This window comes from Trematomus bernacchii, unplaced genomic scaffold (assembly GCF_902827165.1).
Source record: "Trematomus bernacchii unplaced genomic scaffold, fTreBer1.1, whole genome shotgun sequence".
NCBI lineage: Eukaryota > Metazoa > Chordata > Actinopteri > Perciformes > Nototheniidae > Trematomus > Trematomus bernacchii.
In genome coordinates this window covers 601,621-612,526 of record NW_022987565.1, presented here as the reverse complement: position 1 = coordinate 612,526, position 10,906 = coordinate 601,621, and the positions used below count along the sequence as shown (strand labels likewise).

General features: G+C 42.5%; 1 protein-coding gene across 1 annotated transcript; it reads right to left on the bottom strand.

Annotated features, from left to right (window-relative positions):
- Positions 1-1,859: 1,859 nt before the first annotated feature.
- LOC117478538 (G-protein coupled receptor 37-like 1) lies at positions 1,860-10,270 on the bottom strand. The gene is made up of 4 exons (XM_034125527.1): positions 8,952-10,270; positions 6,242-6,550; positions 4,854-5,225; positions 1,860-3,964 (listed from the first exon to the last, which is right to left on the bottom strand). The coding sequence occupies exons 1-4, from the start codon at positions 9,630-9,632 to the stop codon at positions 3,800-3,802; spliced, it is 1,527 nt and encodes a 508-aa protein (XP_033981418.1). The 5' UTR covers positions 9,633-10,270; the 3' UTR covers positions 1,860-3,799.
- Between the last annotated feature and the right edge of the window lie 636 nt (positions 10,271-10,906).

Genomic DNA, 10,906 nt, shown 5'->3' with positions numbered 1-10,906 from the left:
ATGCTGCATTCAAAAAGAACTAAAACTAGCCATTGGGACCAAACATTTATTAGAAAAAGTGTTAAACATGGTAATAAATCAAGTCATAAGCAGTGTACATTCCTCATAGACTTCTATACAATCTGACAACCTGTTGAGGTTTTGCCGGATGTTTTGTCCTTTTCTCATAGACTTCTATACATTCTGACCTATTTCTGTAAACAGTTGAGGTTTTTCGATGCCACAACTGAATCCAGATCATCAATTATATGATCTTAATTATTCTGAAATGGGCCATTTTATTATTCAGGTTATTTATTGTTGAGAAAGGGCTGTCTGACAGTGATCACGTTTGTGCCAGAAGTTTCTTTAAATAGTCTTTGCATCATTTTGTGGAGAGCAGGACAGAAGAAATCATTTTCCTTTAAATTTGTAAATCCTCTTCATGGGTTGTCGGGGGTAACGAGGCGAAGACAAGGATGGAGGGCGGGGGGGGGGCTCACATTGATTAGAATAGAGTTTGAGTTTCTAAATTAACAGAACTGTGTGTGTGTGTCCGTGTGTGTCCCTGTGTGTGTGCGAATTTGGGCTGGGATCCCATGGCAACGGGACAGTAGTGAGGTCATTGATATGCAGCAGCCGCTCTGCAGAGAGAAAATCTTCTCTTCTCAGAGCGGAGAGGGATTCCTTTACACCGTTTAAAACGACATGACAGACACACAACAAAAAGCTTTAATGAGCTTCTGCATAAAGCACATTTTTCATGTTGTGTGTTTTATTTCATTAACGGTTTGATCCAGTGTTTTTGCTGCTGAAGCCAATATCTGAGTCCATTCAACTCACATATTGAGTTACATTCAGACATTAATGATCTTGTTTCTTTTGTCTTTGATGATAACACCTCATCCAATTTTTAACATTGCCATTTTTTATTCTTATGTATTTAAAGGTGGGGTAGGTAAGTTTGAGAAACCGGCTCGAGATACACTTTTTGTTATATTCCATGGAATGCTCTTAACATCCCGATAGCAATGAATATCTTAAGTGCTTTGACAAAAAAATCCATAAAAAAATGTCAACTGTGGAAGCCGTAGTACTGTAAAAAGCACGACCAATCATTTTAGCCGGCCCGGCTAAAATAACTGGATGGCCTACCTGCCTGTCAGCCTTCCATCTGTGTACAAACTTATCTCGTGCCCTCATTGGTCATGTGCGCGTTCGTGTGTGTTGGAGGAGGGGCTCTATAAGGAAGTGGCAGATTTTTTCCGGCTGTGTATTTTCAAATTCTAGCGATCTCAAGCCGGTTTCTCCAAAATTACCTACCCCACCTTTAACTATAGAATATTTGGCATATATAGTTAATAACTTGCTTTAATCATCAGCTCTACTAGACCATATTAAATGTTCAAAGTAAAACAGCGTGTCTTCTGCATAGCTGAAGATAGCAATCATATTGAGTTGCAAAGGGTTCGCTGGTCCAGAATTGTTTATCCCAACTCTCGACTACACCCATTTTAATCTTTTCAGTATTATGATTAAAAACGGGACAGATTGTTAGGCTTAGTGTTCAGATATTTCTTACCCAAAAGCACCTTGGTCATCTGACTTCTCTCCTTTGGTGTCTTTGATCACCGGCTTCTTATCAAAGAACCAGATACTTTCTAACACAGTTGTTCAACCAGGAGTTTCACAACCTAGTCATAAAAGAAGCGGGAAATCACAAAACATTGTCTTTTGTAAGAATAAATTGACCTATACACCCAAAATAGCTTCTTCCACTTGTTACTTGCTTGCAGAACTAATGAATACAAAGACATGTTACGGTTATTGTCAGCTTGCTCAGTCACATCAATATTGCATCAATAAATTCTCCAGACAAATCCAGTTTAAATTGCACAGCTTTATTTATAAATTACCACCTCTACATCCCAATGGTTGGTTTATGCCTTGTTCACAAGATAAAAACAACCTTCAGAGACACTTAAAAAGACAAATATAAGACAGGCACTAAAGTTAATCTGTTCTGTGAGGGCACTCAATGTCAACTTCATTCACATTTACAAGGAACTCAAACACGACACCAGTGGGACTCGAGCTGTTAGTATGTCTTGTTTCTTTTGTGCAAAATTGGAAACAAACATCTTGACCTTCTGTAGATCGGGGCCACTGTAAAAGTGCTGTATATCAAACAGTGAATTTTAGCACCCAGACGCTCTAGCTCTTTCTCCATATTGGAATTTCAAATACAAAGTAACTATTCAGTGTAAAAGATATGTTTGTTGAATACAAAGTTAGTCAGACTTCTACTCTTGTTTCTGAATGCGTTGATTTCGGTAGATTTAGCTGAGGGCTGAGGAGGCACTAAGGCACAGGCGGCTCTGACACATACCTATATGGATTTTACATTGTGAAACTGAGCATTACAAAGGCATACACATTCTTGTGACATAGAAAAATGACTATCTCTATTCCCTTCACACAGAGATGCAATTAGTTGTAGATCTAACATTAAAACAAGCTACATTCATAACTTCTGTTCCTTCGTTTTGTTCTAGTTGTTTGACAGTCTGAGTGAAAAGACTGTGCTAGAGACATATTAATATGCTTTAAAATGTACTACACAGTTTAACTTCCTGTACAAAGACACCGCATCAGCACTTATAAGGTCTTGGTCCTGTTCAAAACTCCTCCCTTCCCCCCCTTCACTTCCTTCTGAAAACAGTCATTATTCTTCCCAGAAACACAAGTTGTAAAAATAATTTGACTATAAACAGTTCAGCTTCGTCCATTTCATCCATAGTTTGCAAACAGATCAAGACATATTCTTTCATAATCATGCTCACAAAGCTCTGATTGGTTGATTGTTGTTACATAGAGACTATTTTTTATCTGAACTCTGACCAGGGTTGACATCTTACACAAGTAGCGCACAGCAAAAGATGTCAAACGGACATGGACAACCCCACTTACTGGTGGTTTCATGATCTCTCAAATTAGACGTTTGTTGATGTTTTTCGTCCCCTTTACCCTAGGAGGTTTGGTTTCTTCCGGATTCACGCCAGCCAGTGGAAATAGTTGTCATACAGTTATTTTTAATAGCTCTTCATAGATGTCAACCTCTTTTTTATTGATAGTTTGACAGATGGACCAATGATCAATGGCCCCACAGGTTGAAAATGTGTCAACTGTACACTCTTCTCAGCAAACTAGGTTAATAGTCAGAGCCAAAACTAAGAAGTTACTCACTTGATTCTGCACTATACCAAAATATGTTCGTGTGGCACTAAACCTCAAAGCAGATTCTTTTTACTCCTCATCAATCTTCCATCACAGTTTGAAACTACTCATTTAGCCTTTACACAGTAGATCTTCCTTATAGAAATATTGCTTTCAGCTTCAGACCAACCAAAGAAGATATCCAGGATATTTCTTATCATACATTTTTACACCAGTTGGAGGGAAGTGTCCTTTCGGAGGGTCCTGAAACGGGCTCCTGGTTTTACAACAGGTGGTTGTGCAAGAACAGCAAGTTTTCTAATAATCACTACGGATTAAGCATCACTTCCTGCACAGACAGGAAGCTGAAAGGGGTAACACTGTGTCCATAAAGGAATATCATACAAATGGAAACTCTGAGAGAAGGAAAGAGGACAGAAAAAAATGAAGAAAAGATGGTCGTTGGTCAACAAGCATTGTGGAGAAGAAAGGATAAAGGAAACTGAAGCGTTAAGGAAACCTTAGGGTAGAAGAGAAACAGAGTTTGAGGATAAAAAAGAAGATAGGTTGTTTTATGGAAGAGGAGATGTTGGATGCTATAGCTCTAGCTGGAGATCGACAAGATGGCTGAGGTTTCTTTAGCCTTGTCGAAGAAGATGGACGTCTCATTGGCCGCCTTCAGTTTGATATTTGGTGAGCCTTGAGTCGCGTTCGGCTGACATTCCTGACAGCAGCAGCAGCAGCAGTCCATGAAGGCCTGACCGAGAGCCTGGAACACAACGACAAGCAGTCAGAGCTGTCCGTTAATGGCTTTCAAAGAACTATATTACTGTGAACCACTCTAACTATTACAGCTGGATCTGAACAGGCCAGAGGTTTGATGTTTAAATGCAAAAAATAGTGAGCATCAATTTTGCAAAGGTTGGTCAATTAATGCAACCAACCTTCTACCACACCAAACAGTATATTTAAAGGAATAGTTGTCAAGTCTGTCTGTTGAAGCCACACCGCTAAAGTAATTGACAAAGTGAGGGTTGCCTATCCATCTGCCCAAGATTCTTTGTCTCGGACGTGATCTCATGACGTTTTTCTGAGTACATGCCCAAGCAAGATGGTACACAAGATATCACTTTTAAAGTTTCTAGGGATGCCTGATGTTATTGGCATGTTGTTGGTATTGGCAGACAAAGGCTATACAAGGAAATATCGGCAACGGCATACATTGGTGTTAAGTTAAACTTCATTTAGTTGTTTTCTTATTTTGCCCAGTTAATGTGTTGGTCTTAAAAGCAGTGTACATCACATTCATATCTACAGGAGAGACCTTGTGTTCTTCTGCAATTAGATGGAACAATATGTGAGTATTTTGGTATCTGCATTGCCAATTTGTAATAAGTTGAAAGAAATCGGCGAATGGGACATCGGCAAAAACCCAATATTGTTAAGAGTCCCTTCTACTTGGGACGTGTGATTGTGCAAGTGATGGTACTACTACTATGTAGAATGGCCGCTAAATGCACCAGTGAAGTCCCATACCTTATAGTTACATATAGTTACATGATTGGGTCTTAAAGCTGTGTATGATCAGTTCTGGTTGAAGAGGACCAAAAGGGGCCCGTTAAAGTCAACAATACTTTATTTTTAACAGCTTGACCTACCTTGCACAGACACAGCAGCAGCACCGGGGTCACTGATGATTTAAAGAACAACAGGAAGTGATGCAACAGAGCCAGCATGGAGGCAGTTTCCTCGGAGATGGAGATGTTTGCGTAGGCCAGCGTGATGTTACAGACGTGTTCGGGCAGAGCACAGACGCCGTAAACCACCGCCAATGCCAGCAGGGTGCAGTTCAGCTGCCGCTCCAACGCCTGGTGCTGCTGGTGCTTCTGATTGGTCGAGCGGTCGTCATGGCTGCGCTGCTTTTGGGTGGAGCTGGAGTCGCTGTTGACGTTGCGGGTGGCCATTTGGCAGAGGACGGTGAAGAGGATGGGCAGGCAGAAGTAGCAGCCGAAGCACCACCACATACGCCCCTGCAACAGAGAACAGCAAACATCTGATGACCTTGTGAAGCATTTTGGAAAACTTCTGGTACGATCTGGTACTTTATGGTTCTGTAAAGTACTTTGGCGTAGAGTTGAGTCATTTTGCTGAACTTCAAAGAGCTTTGATTTGAGAGCTCCGTAGAAATCCAGCATTTTTACCAGAATTTAGGTTACTATTTTGAACTTTTTGCACAGTCAAGAATACAATTTGACTTTTAAACTCGCCACATAATTTGATTGTTTGATCAACTTTCAAAAGTAAATCAGTAAGCATTCATATCTCTAATTGATTCATGTGACAGTTAAAGAAACCTTGTTATTTTATAATTTCTGGTCTATTCTGAGTATGCTCATTGTTTTCAATGTCAGTCACAATAAAGATCTTTTACTCAATCCCAAGAGAAACTGAGCCAATGAAGAGATGGAAGATGTCAGGTCTACTTCCAGAACTACTTTGGTGAGCTAGTTCCCTAAAGGTCCCCTATTATACTGTGTTTCATCAATGTATTATAGGTCTCAGATATATACAAAACATGTCTCTGAAGTGTTTGGCTCCAAACACCAAACAGATCATTGCAGCATCCCATAATCCCCTCTGTTTCAGCCCTGTTTCAAAAGTGCTGATTCTCTGTCTGTTACTTTAGATGAAAATAAGGAGCCACTCCCCACGCCCCTCTGAGAGAGATTTGGTTAAAAATAACTCAAAGGTGCTCTAGGAGGAGATTCAGGTGATAAGGTGGGGGGGGGGGGGGGGGGTTACCTTGGTTGGTGATTGGCTAATGGTTACACAAGCCAAAAAATCGTTATGACATCATAAAGTGGCCAAAATCTGATCAGCTCATTTTCAGACAGGTTTTTATATAAATGGATCAGGACAAAAAGTGAGAGAATCTTTTTTCCTGAAACTTTCAGAGTCTCTTTACACATGAAAATGTGGATTTTGCATAATAGGCGACCTTTAAAACTCTTCGTGTGAGTTAAACCTGTGTATGTTATGTTCTCACCTGGTGATACTTGAGCAACAGAGAGTGCAGGGAGTCGGGCAGGTAGAGGGACAGAGGGGAGGAAGGTGTGATGGAGCAGGAGTCCACCAGCAGGCCTGATGTCGGGGACACGGACTGGGTGAGCTGCCAGAGGAAGATCTCCGGGCTGGAGAGCAGTAGAGCGGTGAGCCACACCAGAACCAGCTGCAGCAGCATGGAGCGGCAGCGCTCCATCAGCCGGGCCTTGGGCTGCGAGGAGGAGGTGGCGGCGTGGAAACGAGCGATGCCCAGAGCGCACAGAGTGAAGGAGGTGAGGCCCAGAGACACGGTCTACAGGAGAGGACGAGAACAATGGAGGTTGTTTTGAAGGTATTTGCTTTGGTAAGACAAGGCAAGTTTATTTATATAGCTACTTTAAACACAAGGACATGCAAATTCCTATATCTGGTGGCAGTGGTTCAGTCTGTAGGGACTTGGTCTTGGAACCGAAGGGTCGCGGGTTCAAGTCCCGTTTGACCCAAAAAAAGAAGGAAGAAAGCTGGTAGCTGGAGAGGTGCCAGTTCACCTCCTAGGCCACTGCCAAGGTGCCCTTGAGCAAGGCACCTAACCTTGAAACTGCTCCCTTGGCGCCGGATAACTAGCAGCCTCTCTGCTTTGCCACCTCTCCTCTGCACATGGTTGTGTGTGTGCATGTATATCCTCCCCTCTGTGTGTAATGTGTGTAAACACAACAGAGTGGAGAAAGACATTTCCCTCTGAGGATAAAGTATGTCTTCTTCTTCTAAAGTGCTTGAATTGGTGTATTGGTGCAAAACTGAAAAATTAAAACAAATATTGCAAAAATCATGAAATATAAATATAGAGTAGAGTAGAAAGGTAATACAATACAAAATCCAAACAATATTAACATAAAATGTATATTCACAACATGTCTGATCTGCCAGACCCTTGTTGCAAACAAAAATCGGTAAACTAAACAAGGATTGGAAAATTCAACATTTTGGAAATTATATTCGACTGTTTTGGTATTAGGGAGTGATGTTAGAAGTAGAACTTTAAATATAAGAAAGCAGTGCTACCAAAAGCACGTGAGCTCTATGTTCTGGTTTTAGCTTTATGGTGCTTTCACAACTACAGTATGGGACTTTTCCCCACACTCACAGGGTACAGCTTCATATCCATGCACCAATGTTTTGGAAATCCTATCATGGCCAGAAAGATGAGTCCAAATACAGACATTATTTGTTCCTTTTTGTATATTTTTTTTACAGTACAAATTCTCTATGATTGTTATTCAAAGGGATAAAGTGCCACACACTCTCTCTACCCAATGCTATCAGAATGTGATCAATCAAACCACATGAGGAAATTAAAGGATCAGTCTGGTGTTATTTAATGTGTCTTATAATCAAAAAATCCCATATGCAGACCCATCCAACAACATTAGTCCGTCCCTCACTACTGAGTTAATGTCTGTGCACTCAGCAGAATCGCATTGGTTTCCGTTAAAAAGTTTACAAATGTATTTAAGAGTGTAATTTCTTTAAATTGCTATCTCAGCTTACAATAAGACTCGGTTTTTAGCCAAGCTTAGCCTATTTACTGAACTGATGACTGAACTGTTAGCATATCTCCATCCAAAGAGGTGAAATTCTACTTTCATCAACTCCCAAACCTAAGTCTGTATTAAAAACCATGTATGTTCAGTTCTGCCAAGATGGACCAAAACACTGTCAAACATTCTCTGAACTGAAGACTCCGCCTCCGCCTGTAGCAAAGGGTCACAGATCATTCAAACACAGTTTCACCCCAAATTTGTTCCTGTCAAACCATGAAGGCAGCAGCAGGACGCCCCAGCAGACAAAGAACCAGGTCTCCATGGTAACTGACAAAAAAACGACTGAATCTCTGCTCTTTAGCAATAGTTCATATATCACAAAAATACAGATAAGTAAACTGTTGTACATTTAGAACAAAACTGTGTCATATTAGATGTTTGGGCACTTTAACATACACACTTAAGTCAATACCTTTCAATTACATAAAAATATATATCATTTACAGGGACCAAAAGTAATGGTTGCCAAATGGCCATTTACATTTGGCAACCAGTTCTTTGACTTATTGGCATCGGGACAGCAAACAGCAAGACTTCCAACCAAAAATAATATTTGTTTTACATTTTTGCTGCATTTCATTTATGATATAAAAATATTGCTGTTGCATTCCACCCTAAAAAATCTCAGAATTGACCAGTAGATGAAAAAACCGTTGCCAAAATCTGTTTCACCCGCCACAAGTAACCGCTTTAAACAAAATTACTTTCAACCAAACTTCCTCTTGCCCCTCCTACTTCCACATAAGCCCCACCCACCATCATATAAGACCCCATGCGGCAGGTGATGTCACCAAGGATCCTCCTATGGGACAGCTGGTTGATGACCACCACAGGAAGGCATAGCACCAGGACCAGGAAGTCCCAGAACGCCATTCTTTAAATTGCTATCTCAGATTACAATAAGACTCCGTTTATAGTCAAGCTTAGCATATTGACTGAACTGATGACTGAACTGTTAGCATATCTCCATCCAAAGAGGTACAATTCAACTTTCTGTCTGTATTAAAAACCATGTATGTTCAGTTCTGCCTAGATGGAACAAAACACTTTCAAAAAATGACTTTCAAGCAATCTTTCTCTTGCTCCTCCTACTTCCTCATAAGCCCCACCCACCTCCATATAGGGCACCATGCGGCAGGTGATGTCACCAAGGATCCTCCTATTGGACAGCTGGTTGAGAACCACCACAGGAAGGCATAGCACCAGGACCAGGAAGTCCCAGAACGCCATGCTGGCCAGCAGGTAGTTCCAGGCCGACCTCATGTAGTAATTGTTCCAGACGATGCACATGACGGCCATGTTTCCCACCACGCCCAGCGCCAGCACCAGGCCGGCCAGGAACAGAACCGCGTAGGCCGCGTACGAGCCCTCCGCCAGCGGGTAGAACGGGTTGAAGAGTCCCGGGGCGTCGGGGTCCGAGCTGGAGGTGTTTCCGTGGACGTGGTCTCCTGCTGCTACTTTAGTCCCGTTGTCAAACGCCGTGTCATGTGGTGTCGTCACGGAGTCGTTCTCGAAGGACTGGCTGAAGGTGGACTGTTGTTCTTCTTCCTCTGCGCCGCGGGCCAGGCGGCGGGGTTGGTCCACATCTAGATCCAGCATTTCTGGGAGTGGGAGGCTCTTGTTGGGGGCCTCGCCGGTCTTGAGCTGCTTGGAGATCCAGAGTGGTTCCAGTTTGACGAGGGATGAGGGTTTGTTGAGGGTGTCGCTCTGACTGTCAGGTTGCTGAACGGTCTTTGCGTCCGTCAACAGAAGAGGCAGAAAAAGGCCCAACCACAAAGCAAGAGTAGGGGCCATGATCCAAATATTTAATGTGGATGATTCCTCTTAAGATTCTTCTTATTGAACTTCAGACCTGGGTGCTGAGCTTCAATTAAAATGCCAAGAAAGTTCCCAAAAAGTGCCAATATTCAGGAACCAAATGACCAACTTGATGCTTAGCAAATTCTACGGTACCTTTCAGAGAGACGCAACTCTAGTTCAGAGATTCTGGAAAATGACTTCAAGACTGACGTTTGTTGAGTAAAGTCGACAATTCCAGGGAAGAAAAAAGGTTAAAATGCACCAAAGTGTGCAGCTGGTTGCTAGATGTCTACCAACGTTTCAGAAAGTTTCTAGATGATGAAGAAATGCAGATGTTTGCTAGATCGTCCAATAGATTTTTAATTGGTTTGTAGTCCAGAAAAGATGAAGGTGTCTTCTCTTCTCTTCTCTTCCCTTCTCTTCTCTTCCCTTCTCTTCTCTTCTCTTCTCAGGCTTGTGGTTTTAAACTGTCAATACCCCCAGGTTTCCCACTTTAAAACTGGACTGTGTTCTTCCCATCCATTAGTAATCCAAACAGGCACTGGAGCTCCAGGAGGGGGGGCGTAGGGCGAGGGTCCGTGTCCGTGTCGGGGCTGCTGTGTCTGGGCTGCAGATAGCAGAGAGACTGGGCGTCCTGGAGCTCTGAGGGTCTCTGGGAACAAGCAGCTATCTGCAGTATGGCTGGATGGAGCCTTTGTCAGCACACACACACATACACACACACACTCACACACACACATGCATACACACACACACACACACACACACACATGCAGACACACACACATGCAGACACACACACACACACACACACACACACACACACACACACACACACACACACACACACGCACAGTGACAGGCCTGCAAGCATACAAACAAGGTTGGCACTTACACAAATACACACATTTGTCTGCACGATCATGCATGCATACTTTCTTTTGCTCTTTTTGGCTTTCACTTTTCTCTCTAACTCAAACACACACACACACACACACACACACACACACCACACACACACACACACACACCCACCCACCCACACACACACACACACACACACACACACACACACACACACACACACACACACACACACACACACACACACACACACACACACACACGCAAACACCAGAATACACACACATTTAAACACACTCTCCTTTCTGCTGCCCCCTAGTGGTCTAGTGTTGGTTTTACTGGGAACCAGAGCCAGATGATTGTATTAAAAGAAACCCATCTGCCTGGAATACTGATGAAACCAC

Bases quoted from the DNA above. Each gene is read 5' to 3' on its own strand.
- LOC117478538 (XM_034125527.1), bottom strand. From the start codon at position 9,632: ATGGCCCCTACTCTTGCTTTGTGGTTGGGCCTTTTTCTGCCTCTTCTG. The intron at 6,551-8,951 runs GTGGGTGGGGCT...CCTCTCCTGTAG, and splicing joins GCATGGTGCCCTATATGGAG to ACCGTGTCTCTGGGCCTCAC. The intron at 5,226-6,241 runs GTGAGAACATAA...TCTCTGTTGCAG, and splicing joins TGTTGCTCAAGTATCACCAG to GGGCGTATGTGGTGGTGCTT.